General features: G+C 37.4%; 1 protein-coding gene across 1 annotated transcript; it reads right to left on the bottom strand.

Annotated features, from left to right (window-relative positions):
• Positions 1 to 711: 711 nt before the first annotated feature.
• LOC123868320 (peptide methionine sulfoxide reductase) lies at positions 712 to 14,189 on the bottom strand. The gene is made up of 5 exons (XM_045910795.1): positions 13,979 to 14,189; positions 7,467 to 7,627; positions 4,711 to 4,831; positions 3,075 to 3,211; positions 712 to 1,235 (listed from the first exon to the last, which is right to left on the bottom strand). Exons 1-5 carry the CDS (start codon positions 14,024 to 14,026, stop codon positions 1,001 to 1,003), a joined length of 702 nt encoding a protein of 233 aa, XP_045766751.1. The 5' UTR covers positions 14,027 to 14,189; the 3' UTR covers positions 712 to 1,000.
• Between the last annotated feature and the right edge of the window lie 390 nt (positions 14,190 to 14,579).

The raw sequence follows: 14,579 nt of genomic DNA on the forward strand, positions 1-14,579 counted from the left end.
TAATATAGAGTAGGTATCTATAATTTTTGATACTTACTACCAATTAATTAGAAAATTCAAAAAACAAAAAACCGGCCAAGTGTGAGTCAGACTCGTGCACCGAGGGTTCCGTACTCGGGTATTTCTTCCGACATTTTTCGCGGTAAATCAAAAACTATTGTGCATAAAAATAAATGAAAATCTGTTTTAGAAAGGCTTGCCTGGAAAGGCATTCCAAACCAGTGGTACTTGCTTTTGACGATTCAAAAGAACTTGTAAAAGTCTAATTGAATAAAAATATTTTGAATTTTGAATTTTTTTTTTTTTTTTGAGAATGTACAGGTAAAGCCCTTTCATATGATACCCCACTTGGTATATCTATAGTATCTTACTTTGAAAATTTAAACATTTTAATTTTTTTTAAATGATGTAACCCAAATTCACGGTTTACGGATTTATTCCACTACTTGTGCTATAAGACCTACCTGCCAAATTTCATGATTCTAGGTCAACGGGAAGTACTCTATAGATTTTCTTGACCGACGCGACGGACGGACGGACGGACAGACAGACAGACAGACACCAAAAGGATCCTATAAAGGTTCATTTTTCCTTTTAAGGCACGCAACCCCAAAAATTGGGTAAGTACCTAGTGTTAGCTATATCGTAGGTTTTAAGTTTTCATTTCTGTCGCCAGTCCGCAGCCACTATCTTTCTAATTTTTTTTTTTTGAATTAATGTACCTACTTATCTAGGTACTTTCGAAACTGTCAACTATTTTTGGAATACCCTTTTCTCCTACTCGTTCACACCAATAAAAAATTGCTTTGTGCGTAGAGGTCGGAGAAAACGATTGTTTTGAAAATACTCATCACCATTTAGCGCAACCCTATGTTGACCCTACGATTACATTAATTCCGCCATAATACAAAAATAATTTGCTTTGAAATTATATACCGATTAGCTTATGTACCTAGTTGGCAATTTCGAAAGAATGAATGTATTCCGAGGTGTTGAAACTTCAGCACGCAAGTCCACCACCTTCATTGCGTTCCAATTCACGTCGTACATATTCAGCCTGTTTCTCGCTTAAGCCCAAACGGGCCACTTCTTGTTCAAACTGGGTTTTGCCACCAACTCCTACTAAATAGCCGTTCAGTCTAGCTGCTAAGTGTGAGGTCTGCAGTTTTGAGGAGTCGAGGCCCAGACTTCGGCACAGATCCTTGTGCCCCTGCAACCTGTATTTTTGGTGATAACTGCAAATAAAGATAACAAGCCTTAGATTTGGTTAACAAGTTTCTAAAGTTCAAGGCAAGTAACGGCTACTAAAAGCCAATCAAACATAAAGAAGTTGTCTATTCGCTTATTGAATAACTCGTAGCTTTGCTCGCTAAACACATGGTCTAACCCCCCGTCCACACACTGCCCGTATGGCATGGAAAGAAGCGAGGAACGGAGGCATAGACGTAGTGTGGCCACGTTACTCGCATGTTCCTCGTTCACGCCCATCGCTCCCTATTTTGTCGGTAAGTATGCAATAGCGCACAGTTTCGACGTCCATCGTGTTGCAAAGGCAAGCGATCTAGTGCGGCGACGAGACGAGATATGTAGGAGAACCAGAGTTATAGAGTTAGAGAGAGGACAGCTCAACGGGTTGCGAAGCTAAAGTTGCAAAAGGTCCGAAGGTACCCTCCCAATTATGCAGAAATATAATTGCCCTAAACCCAAATTGCGAAGATTTAGCAATATGAAGATTGGAAATATCAATTAAAAAAGTAGTTCAATACCTTCCCAAGGCCATTTAATGTAAAATTGAAGCCATCATATTGATCTTAAAAGATCAAATCGATCACACTCCGAATGCATTTCAATCAGACAATCAAAGTCATTTATTGAAACAAGACCACCTGAAAACTGCAAGACGCATACTCACTTCAATTCTGGTTTCCAAGGTTATTGTTCAAAGGGAAACTTTTTGGAGAAAGAAAACAAGAAATTTCCAGGTTGCGAAATCTCGGGAGAGCAGATCGATCGGACAGAGCTTTCAATTTCATTCATCAATCTTTATACGTCCACTGCTGGACATACGACGTTTTAAGAGTGCGTCACCAAGCCGGTCAACCGCCTCATCCACCCGCTTTCTCTTTTTCAGGTTATCGGTTCAGCGGGCTGGAGGTCTTCCTACGATGTGCTTACCGGTACGTGGTCTCCACTCTAGAACACGTCTCTACTCCATCGGCCGTCGGTTTTGCGACAGACATGGCCTGCTTGCTAATGCTTTGAGCTATCAGTCTCTTTTGTTCTTCTGCGAATTTCCTCGTTCCGGATTTTAATCCGGGCGAGTAACCGGGTAGGTATCAGATATCAACATAGCTTGCTCCATAGCGCATTGCGTGTATTGATTATTTATTTAGTTATTATATATGTAGGTATTGTAAGGAATACCAATGATATTAGGTGGAGGTTAATTGATACAACTGATACTTTAAGGCTCCAACCCTGACATAATTATTGTAATATCGACAGTCAGTTTATGTGCAGCAAATTTAAATATTCATACATTGTTGCTATGTACAGCTGTGAGGCTACTACAAAACAGGATCGTTGGTCGTGGCCTAGTGCAACTTTGGAAATCAATTTTGAATGAGCTTAAATACCAACACAACTCATATTTATTAAGAATTCATAATCTCGTAATAGTTGCGACATACGAATTAATTTACCAAACGCAACAAGAAGAATTTGATTAGGTAGGCCTTATTGATTAGGCTTTCCTTTTTGCAATAGGTAATCATTTTTCTTAGCTCTGGAAATATTGGTATAATATTGTCACAGAGTAAGGATGGTATGTTATTACCTACCAGACGCCTAGAGCAATCGTGCGGTAAGGGAGTGACCCGACAAGGCCCCAGTAATTCCGGGACCTAGATATACTCGTATTGCAGAGTCATGATTCTGCAACCCATGTCCTGTAGGACAGCCGCTGTTGAGGTCATCATTTACCACGGGATCAAAGGCATCGAAATACTATGTCTTTCCTTATACTGTGATATTGTGGTGTACATCTAAATAAAGAGTAAGACAGGTAAACTTACTCTTCTGCTGGATAGAAAGTGCCAGCCGGTGCTATTTCTGTTCTAAGATTTCCATTGCATTGAACTTGCATGGATTTGTGTGACGCCTCAGCCGCCTCCCGCTGCTCTTCGTCGTGATAAAGGATCATGGATTGGTACTGGAAATTACAAAAGTTTAAAAATTAAAAAACTGCGAAAAAAACATTGGAAATTCCCAATATATCGCTAGAAATTTCGAAATATCTACTCAGGCACCACTTCCCTTTTTCGCATTTCGGGCTTTTAATTCATCCTAGGTAAATACCTCATCATTATCATCGTCAATCCATCGCGGGCCCAATGCTAGGAATAGGTTTTTACTAGTCCACCAGTCCACCACACTGTCCAAGTGCGGATTGGCAGACTTCACACAACTTTGAGAACATTATGGAGAAGATAACTCTCAAACATGCAGGTGAGGAAACCTGCATGTAAATCATCGTACAGATAGTTGGTTATAATTCCAAAATCTAATGTATTCTAAATAGAGGTGTAAACAAGAGGACCTGGGACCCCACCAGAATTTCTAAATCTCAAAATGGTTTTTTTTAATTAGGTAATTTTATTATTCAATGACAATTAAAATCTTATATAACGCAAAAAGAATACAAAGCAGGATATGAGGGTAGATTCTTTGATGATATCACTAGCACCATCAGACTAGCACTATCACCATCATTCTATGTGGACCATAGAGATAGACGTCAATATTTTTATAGGGTTTAAAATATTACAATTATCTTGGATTAGATTGTTCCATTGTGTTGAAATAGTTTTTATTAATAGATAAATCTATTTGAGTTCGCATTGTTTCTTGAATGTCTATTACGAGCGTGTGGAATGAAAAAGCGACATAATCGTAATAAGACATTAGATCTTGACAAAGTGTTCTGTAAACGTCTGTTCTGTCAAACTTCAGAAAGCCTCGATAGCTCAACGGTTGAGGAGCGGACTGAATTCCGAAAGGTTGCGGTTCAAACCCCTGCACCCGTTGTTGAACGATAGTCGTACCCACTCTTGGCGCAAGCTTTACGCTTAATTGGAGGGGAAAGGCGAGTATTAGTCATGATTAGCATGGCTAATATTCTTTTATAAAAAAAAAACCACGCATTCATCATCATCGTCGTCAACCGATAGACGTCCACCGCTGGACATGGTCTCTTGTAGGGACTTCCACACGCCACGGTCTTGCGCCGCCGAAATCCAGCGGCTCCCTGCGATACGTTTGATGTGGTCTGTCCACCTAGTGGGAGTCTTCCATCACACATTAGGAGCTCTTTAATTATGTGCATTTTAATGTTGGTGTAGAGCGGCAAAAAATAGAGAGTCATGGAAAAGGTTGGACGAGGCTTTCACCGCTCAAAGCGGTTCTTTCAACAAGTATTTAAGAACGTTTTCTTGATATTAATTGTTATTAATAAAAATAAGTAAGTTTAAATAAGTTTAAAAATTTGTATCTATATGTATCTATTTATAGATAGGTACATATAGATACAAATTAAAATTTTAAATTTTAAATTAAAAAATTAATAAGAAAGGAAAATAAAGCTATTTTATTTAATGTTAGAAACCTCTAGGAAGGAGATAGGTAGGTTAACATAACGAGAGATGTACCTACCTGTCTTTTTAGTTTGGTGGTGAGTCCATACTCGTGGTTCGCCCAGAACATGTCCAGCAACTCCTCATATGTGACAGACTTTGGGTCGAAATCTAGCTCTATGACTTCTGTGTGGTCGCCACTGTAAATTAGTAGAAAGAGGTAAGTCAGTTAGGTACCTACTAAGTATAGAGAACTACGAGGAATGCCTCGTACGAGGCCCTCATACCCGCACAGCCTCCGCGCTTATCCGGTGCGGGATAGCGCGGGTGACATGCGGGTGCGCGGGGTGTCCCCTGCCTCATACCCCGATTGCCATCTCAACCTGTCGGATACTATAGGTACTTAATAGGTAAGGTACATATTATCCAGTAGGCAGCTAGCAGGAGCTAGTCGGTGTAAAATAAAACACGTGTCACGTCGTTCTGAATAAACTAGAAATCAATTCACAGGTAAAATTGCAACGTATCAATTGCGTAAGAAATAAAATGTGTACCTACCTAGATAGGTATTTCAGATAATTTTCAGCTGCATTGTTTCCAAATGATGGTTACTTAATAATAATTGAATAATATTACCTTTATTTCGATTAAAAAGCCCATCATAGGTCTCTAGAGACATAATAATTTTTGTTTAAATTAAAATGGAAAACCAATGGGAATGAAAAATATAACAACGCTTCGTTTTCTATAACTTGTGCAATTTTTTAAAGCCCATAATTTAAAAAAAAAGTGAAAATAGATATACCTTTATAGTTACCTAACTAACACCCAAGTAAAATAGAACAATAAATTTTGTGACATGATCACCATAAATTTTGTGTGAAATGTCTGAAACGTGCTTTCTAAAACATACTTTGTAGCACATAAATAATTACATACAATAGTTTCTACACAAAGAAATCAATTTTTATAGCCTCACAAGCAACCATAACATACATTGCATTTATTTAAATTCAATATGACAATGATGAAAATACACATTAAGTTATAATTAAAATTACATAATAATTTATCTATAGGTAACAGCTGGTGGGATGTATTAATTAATTGTTTACTAATTAGAACTCTACAATTAATGATTTATCATTTATTCAAGAATGAAGGCAAGAAGTCGTTGCGTAATTTTAATTTGATACGTTTATTATTACAAATGATAAAATTACAATATTATCATGAATCATCTCATCATTCAATGCTTGGTCATCGTTGACTTGTAATTCGATAACTCAAGGAAATGTTCGTGAATTTGTCGAAGGTAGATACCTAATTTAAATCTTTTGGATTTATTTCATTTTTAGGGTTCCGTTCCTGAAGGTGTCAACAGGGCCCTATTACTAAGCCTCCGCTGTCCGTCCGTTTGTCTGTCCATAGCGGATTGTATCTCGTGAACCGTAATAGATAGAGAGTTGAAATGTTTACAGAATGTCGATTTCTATTGCCACTTCGTCAACAAAAATAGTAAAAATTTCAAAATGATCGGTGGTTTTAATTTTAATTTTAACATTTTTATTATACTTAGGTAGATGAATATAAGAGTAATTACTATCATTATTATCTAAGCTATGAGTTGATAAGGTATCTAGATACGAGATAGGTAACTTTCATATCACGTGCATTTTTTCACTGTTTTTAATAGCTATAAGGTTTGTACGAGTATTATTCGTCCTGCGCTGAAGATATTTTTCGCATTATGTTAAATATAGTTATAAGTAGTTAAGTTATTAATTATTCTTTGTAACCCCCGACCCAAAAAGAGGGGTGTTATAAGTTTGACGTGTGTATCTGTGTATCTGTGTGTCTGTGTATCTGTGTATCTGTGTATCTGTCTGTGGCATCGTAGCGCCTAAACGAATGAACCGATTTTAATTTAGTTTTTTTTTGTTTGAAAGGTGACTTGATCGAGTGTTCTTAGCTATAATCTAAAAAAATTGGTTCAGCCGTTTAAGAGTTATCAGCTCTTTTCTAGTTTTCTTGTAGAAAAGAAGGTTAGATAACCGTTAGGTTCATAATATTATGTCAATAGACAAATGTCAAGCTGTCAAGGTAGACGTTGCCTAAATACATAATTATTTATTTGAAAATGATGTTTTGGAAAACTCAAATACTTTGGATCGTCGGGGGTGTTATAAATTTTTAATTTACACTTGTTGTATGTTATTGTTCTCTTTGGGTACCTAGGTACTTACTATTAAATGCCACAGTTAGAAATTAGGTAATAGGCAAGTAGGTACACTGTTTAAAAAAAATCGTAACGTGATTTATTTTATTAAATTCTAATTTCAAATTCATAAACTCGTAGGTACAATTCATTAATTCATACAATTCTTAATTCATACAATAATATTCTTAGACAGAGATTCTTACGCAAACTTACACCTCATGTCATACCTACTTAGTGATCCTACCAAAAATAAATTTTTCAAACTCATAACTAGATAAGATAGGTAAGTACCTACCTACGACGCTGACTAAAATAAAATCTTAGCCTTGAGCCGTATCGATCTGTCAGCGTTTTATTCTAGACAAAGAACTTCCTTGCGCAGCACGGGAGTTTAAAATTTACCTAGGTACGAATGAAGATTTGATTTGTACCTACCTACTTATTTATAATAGCGTTTGGTGGTCATGGTCAGCTGGAAGATATTTATACGTGTAACAATTGCTTAAAAATTGCCCATGTAAGCGCATCAATTGGTTGGTAAAATCAGTAGGTAGGTACCTACCCAGTACCCAGTACCTACCGAGTCAGAATGTTACCTATTAAATGATACTCACATGTTTCTATAATGTGGGCTCTTTGTGGTGCCCCCAGCATAGCCGACTCTAGTGCGAATGATGCCGAGCCTCGCGCCGAACAGAGAATCGTTCGACCAAAAACAACCCATTCCGAATGTGGCCTTCTTCGTGGGTATATCCACATCGTGGAGGAGTGTGGTCTGCAACAAACAAAATCCATTATTATTATTAAATGTGAATGTGTGTCTGGAGGAGTGTGGTCTGCAACAAACAAAATCCATTATTATTATTAAATGTGAATGTGTGTCTGTCCGTCTGTCCCCTTTTTACGGCCCACGAAAGGCACTGAGATAGCTTGCATCTCAAAGACGGATAGGTTATAGGCTGGCTACATTTATCCCGGAAAATTAAAAGCTTTCCACGGGATTTTTGAAACCTAAATCCACGCGGACAAAGTTGCGGTATCGTCATGGTATCATCTACTGGCAAATAAATAACAATAATTAGAGTTATATCATTAACTAGCTGATGCCCGCAGCTTCGCCCGCGTGGATTGGTCAGATCCCCTGCAGCATCAGGATTGAGGAGTTGGACTCCAAATTTTTTATGAAACAATGTCGCAAAGTTCCTCTATCGATTAAAAAAGAAATGACGCAAATCGGTTCAGAAATCTCGGAGATTTCGGTGTACATAGGTAGAAAAACACAACTCCCTTTTTGAAAGTCGATTAAAAAAGTAGCCTATGTTACTCCCTGGTCAATTCTCTACTTGTCTGTGAAAATCCCGTCAAAATCGGTTCAGCCGTTTCCAAGATTAGCCTTTTCAAACAGACAGACAGACAGACAGACAGACAGACAGACAGACAGACAGACAGACAGACAAAAATTTTAAAAACGTGTCATTCAGTTATAGTATCGTTCAAATAACCATATGACCTTAATATGCGGTAGTTATTTCGAAATTACAGACAGACACTCCAATTTTATTTATTAGTATAGATATAGATAACTGCCTATACCTACCTACCTAATTGCTAAGGCCATGCTTAGCACCTGTAATAAATAATAAGCGTAGGCTTAGCAATTAAAATTATAATTGCTAGGCCTAGGTAATTAACTGATTACTAATTAGGTATGCTTTGCAATTATTCATATATTACCTATTCATTTTTATAAGATTTTGGTTGAAACAGAAAATCTGATATTTTTGCTGTCCCTGATCGCAAAAATACTTAGTTATAATACCTATACCTACTAATTGTACAGATCCTTCTTCTACTCGTACTATTAATAGAAAACAAACTATAAGAAAGCCCTGTACTGTAATTTTTTTATATCAGCTACTTATGTCCTATACCTACTTAGTAACAAAATGTTAGATTTGATTCAACCAACAATCTCTATCAAATGCACAAATGATTTAAAATAGATTGTAAATATTACAAAAAATTATAATAATGTGCCTTCTTAAAATTTAAATTAAGTTTAGTATCTTTGAAGATACCAACCCCATATTGTGCTAATTATATTAATTATCAGCAATGACACCAAACAATGACAAATAAGAAAATGATAAGAAAGCATTGTCATCTAAACAACGGAATACGGATCCCTGCTATCATGACTTGAACTTCAATAGCTCAATTGGAAACTATCTAAAGGTCATTGATAGTGGAAATTGCGTTTCATTGTTATTATCAAGACCCACAAGTTACAGAAAGCGTATCATTATTTGGCAAATAAAGGTTCATAAATAAACGAATTGCGTAACATCGTCTTATCTTGCACGAGAAACTCGTGTGAATAAAACTTATATTGGTCTGGTCATCTGGTGGTAAAGACTGATACCGTCTAAACTAACTCCATGGGAGACTTCGTCTGTGTTGGTGTTAGCTGACGAGCGTGCTCTGCCTTTTTTTTGTTAAAACTGACTGGAAGGCGCTCTAAGGGGGGTGCCGTGCGTATGTCGGCGAGCACCGGCACAGACGGGGTCCATACTTGTATAGTTTTCCTAACTTGTTACAAATAACTATAAACTTGACATTGGCTAATCTTTGTAAAGCCAGACGAGAGAAAAAAAAACTCCATGGCAGTTTTATTTAAACTCTTGTCTATAGGTCTAGACTCTAGACTCTAGGTACCCATCACTACTCATATAATGAATGCGACAGTGTGTTTGTTTGTTGGTTTATTGCTTTGTCCATCATGATTAGGTACAGAACAAACCAATAAACAAATGTTGCAATGGATTAACGTAATTTTTTTGCATAAGTAGGTACATAATCAAAGACCTTGAGAGTGACAGGATACGTAGTTTTATTTTGGAAAATCAAAGAGCTTCCACGGGATTCTTAAAAATAAATCCACGCGGACGAAGAATCTAATATAAGACAAGTGTAAATTAAAAATTTATAACACCCCCGACAAGTGAAGTTACAGTAACTAGAAAAGACCGAAAAGACCTGATAACTTTCAAACGGCTGAACCGATTTTCTTGGACTATTCCGCGCCTACGATCCAAAGTATCAGAGTTTTCCAAAACATCATTTTCAAATAAATAATTATGTATCAAGGCAACGTCCATCTTGACAGCTTGACATTTGTCAATTGACATAATATTAAGAACCTAACGGTTATGTAACCTTCTTTTATACAAGAAAACTAGAAAAGAGCTGATAACTCTTAAACGGCTGCACCAATTTTTTTGGATTATAGCTAAGAACACTCTCGATCAAGCCACCTTTCAAACAAAAAAAACTAAATTAAAATCGGTTCATTCGTTTAGGCGCTACGATGCCACAGACAGATACACAGATACACAGATACACAGATACACAGACACACAGATACACAGACACACAGATACACAGATACACAGATACACACGTCAAACTTATAACACCCCTCTTTTTGGGTCGGGGGTTAAAAAGTAAAAACAACACAAAACACAGACAGAAGTAGGATACAAAAGGCGGCCTTATCGCATATTAGCGATCTCTATAAGGCAACCGGTTGGCGGACTTTATTTTTTTAATTTATTTATTCACAATAATTTTATCTGTCTTTAACATTTTGTATCCCGCCAAACTGGTGGGCCAGTTTGTTGGCGAGGTGGCGCTCTTAACTTTATGCTACTTACCCATACACTAAATCTATAACTACTTGTTATAAGCTATATTAAATACTAGCTGATGCCCGCAGCTTCGCGCGCGTGGATTGGTCAGATCCCCTGCAGCATCAGGATTGAGGAGTTGGACTCCAAATTTTTTATGAAACAATGTCGCAAAGTTCCTCTATCGATTAAAAAAGAAATGACGCAAATCGGTTCAGAAATCTCGGAGATTTCGGTGTACATAGGTAGAAAAACACAACTTCCTTTTTAAAAGTCGGTTAAAAAAGTAGCTTATTTTACGCCCTGGTCAATCCTCTACTTGCCTGTGAAAGTCCCGTCAAAATCGGTTCAGCCGTTCCAAAGATTAGCCTTTTCAAACAGACAGACAGACAGACAGACAGACAGACAGACAGACAGACAGACAGACAGACAGACAGACAGACAGACAAAAATTTTAAAAACGTGTGATTCAGTTATGGTATCGTTCAAATAACCATATGAGCTTAATATGAGGTAGTTATTTCGAAATTACAGACAGACACTCCAATTTTATTTATTAGTATAGATTAGTATAGATTTACTTAAGGGTCATGAGACCGGCCTGCCTGCGAAATTCAAATTTAATTTGGTTTTTCGCAATTTGTAAACTAATACGACAACGTAGGCTAATGGTTATTTTATTTGCGACAATGGCAGTATCATCCTCACAGGTTTATATAAAAATCTTTACTTGAAAAGGTCCAGTTTATGAAATAAATTAAAGTATCGACTAATTTGTGAGAATAGTAGGTAGGTACTACGCAATCATTCCAAAATTTAAGACTTCTGAAGGTTGTCTCACGATCATCTGTCTGTATCTACTCTGTGTCCGACTAGGAAGCAGGTCTACGAGCCCTTGACATTCATCTATGCTTTTTTTTTATCAGAATGGTTGTTGCGGCTTTAATTTAATTCGATGTGTATTTAAAACCAACCTAAGCATTATCTTAAATCTAAGTTTTATATGACAAGAAAGATAACAAAACGATTAGCTCACGAAATGAAGGCCAGCCTCAAAGGGCATCGTAAAGTAAATCAGATTATTTTGATATTTGGTAGAGTCCTAGAGAGGAGGAAGAGTCAAATGGGTAGGTGTATGTTAAAATCATTTTTACTTATAAAAAATTGCGAACAAACGAGCAGGTGAGTCACTTGATGTTAAGTGATTACCGCCACCCATGAAGGAATGGGACCTTCATGGGTGGCGTTGGTCACCTTCATTGCAGAAATATTAAGATATAATTATTACCTAAATATTAATATGTAAATTTGAAAGTGTCCAGGTCGAAATAGAAATGGGTAGGGCATGTCTATAGAACTAGGACCACAGAATATGACCGATAGATTCGTTTGCTACTGAACTGGAGTCTGGAGGCCTCGCACCGGAAAAAGAAACGGAGGACAGCCATCCCGTTGGGCCGACGACATCACCAAGCTTGCGAGAAAAACTTGGTGGAGGATAAAAGGGTCCCACGCGCAGTATAAGCCAAGTATCCGAGTGACTGTGTGAACAAGACATTAAATAAACGGGGTGTTCATGTAAACTTCGTGTTTGTTTCTCCAACGCCGAAACACCCCGTCCTAACATTGGTGCCTATGTCCAACAATGGATAAATAAGGATAATAAGAATGAAGAAGAAGAACAAGAAGAAGAAGATATCAATAGGTAGGTAAGGTGTTGTATCACGTTGAGCATCAATCAGTTAACAGTCGCAATTTTGATTGCAGTCGGCCATGTGTGCAGGCTATTTCGGTGACCGGTGCGATCAATTTGCCCACTTCGCTTGAGGAATTGTGGGTAGTTTAACTTTGTAAGCGACAGAGCCTTGGATGTGTCTTTAACATCAGAAATCGCAAAAAAATACCTACTTATCAGATTAAAATTAGGTAGAGTCACTTAATTAGGTAGGTAAGTAGGCACTACGTACAAAAATAAAAATCAGTCAAGTGCGAGCCGGACAGCACACGAAGGGTTCCGTACCATCGTAACAACTATAAGAAATAACACCTTTCAATTTTCATGGCGGCAATTTTTAATTTTTTTTAACCCCCGACCCAAAAAGAGGGCTGTTATAAGTTTGACGTGTGTATCTATGTCTCTGTCTGTGGCATCGTAGCTCCTAAACTAATGAACTTATTTTAATATCGTTTTTTTTTTTGTTTGAAAGGTGGCTTGATCGAGAGAGTTCTAGCTATAATCCAAGAAAATCGGTTCAGCCGTTTGAAAGTTATCAGGTCTTTTCTAGCTACTGTAACGTTCACTTGTCGGGGGTATTATAAATTTTTAATTTATACTTGTTATTAGTTGTTGTTATAGCGGCAATTGAATTCTGAGAATCAACTCTCTACCTATTATGGTTCACGAGACATGGCCGGTTGACAGACAGACGGATGAACGGACGGACAGCCAGCGGAGGTTTAGTTATAGGGACCCATTGGCACCTTTCGGGTACGGAACCCTACAAAGACAAAAAATATACATGTGTAAATTACTTGACGCCGAGAGACATAGGCACAGATAGTCTATTTTACCTCGTTAAATCGTAGTTCCCACGGGGGTTTTCAAAACCTAAATCCACGCGGACATAATCGCGGCCATCAGCTGTTAGGTCATAAAAGTAAAAATACAGCAAAATCAAGCAACAGTAGGTTATAAAAATAAAAGAGCAACAAGGTCATCGTCCCACTTTCATTCGCAAAAAACTTTCATCATCAATTTAGGTAGCAAAAACAATTTTCGGAGGATCGACTCATATCTACACTAAGGCCAGTCAGGTCACAAAATAAATCGCAATACCTAGATAGCTATAATTCGTAATTACCTTAAAACAACATTTTTTTAGGGCCCCAAACCTCAAAAGGAGGATCATTTCGTTTTCAGTCTGCTTGTCTATCAATACCTCTTTTTTTAACCCCCGACCCAAAAAGAGGGGTGTTATAAGTTTGACGTTTGTATCTGTGTATCTGTCTGTGGCATTGTAGCTCCTAAACTAATGAACCGATTTTAATTTAGTTTTTTTTTGTTTGAAAGGTGGCTTGATCGAGAGTGTTTTTAGCTATAATCGAAGAAAATCGGTTCAGCCGTTTGAAAGTTATCAGCTCTTTTCTAGTTTACTTATAGAGGTTTTGGTGTCAGGGGTTATTAAATTTTAAGTTATCTCATCCCTTGTTCAATCTAATTCCATATACCTAATTGACAAGCAAACAAACATTTAAAATAGGTAAGTACATCGTACCTATTTTACTATTACAATTTAGTTACAGGTCCTAACTTTAGTATCTAGGCAAAATTTTCATTTCAGTGAAAATAAATTATAAACTAATCAGTAATCACCCACTAAAAACTAATCAAGTTTCAGTCACCACATGATGGAATAAGGTTACAAAAAAAAAGTACTCACGCTCGTCGGTGGCTTCATGTTGCAGACTGTTCTGAGAAAACTCAACATATACGAGGTAGAAACGAGATAACTAATTGGAAAATGATTTTCCGGCGTTTAAATGCTGAATGGTCGTCCCCGCGTGTTCGATACGTTATACTGTTGTGGAGTGAAGCCAGAGCACGTCTGTGTAATGTAACCGTCCGGCGAACACTCAGCATTGTCAATGCCGTAATTTGCTAGCTATCAACTACGTATGTGTCCGGTTCGTTTGTAGAATACGCAGACGCGATGACTCTGGTGACGTTGGCACTGAAAATGACGTCAGCGTTAAAGCTGCCTTTTCATCGCGATCAAAAGCGATGTGTGTAAAGGTTTACGTGCAGATTTACATTTTGTTTTTCGTTTAAAAGAGCAACTGCTGAGCTTCTTGCTCTTCTCCGTAGATCTGCTTTCCGAACTGATGGTAGAGTCTTGATATTATAGCCAATACGAGTAGCATAGGTCTTGTATTCTAAGCTTGAAATAAATAAATTCATTTAATTACAAAGATACGATTGTAATGATGAGCTCATTCCATTCAGTGCTACGTTGTATTAGCAGGTGATAACGGTTAAGTACT

This window comes from Maniola jurtina, chromosome 9 (assembly GCF_905333055.1).
Source record: "Maniola jurtina chromosome 9, ilManJurt1.1, whole genome shotgun sequence".
NCBI lineage: Eukaryota > Metazoa > Arthropoda > Insecta > Lepidoptera > Nymphalidae > Maniola > Maniola jurtina.

Coding starts and splice junctions, on each gene's coding strand:
- LOC123868320 (XM_045910795.1), bottom strand. CDS start 14,026: ATGTTGAGTTTTCTCAGAACAGTCTGCAACATGAAGCCACCGACGAGC. Junction 4,832..7,466: donor AGCCCACATTATAGAAACAT/GTGAGTATCATT, acceptor ACTAATTTACAG/TGGCGACCACACAGAAGTCA. Junction 3,212..4,710: donor CCACCAAACTAAAAAGACAG/GTAGGTACATCT, acceptor TGTAATTTCCAG/TACCAATCCATGATCCTTTA.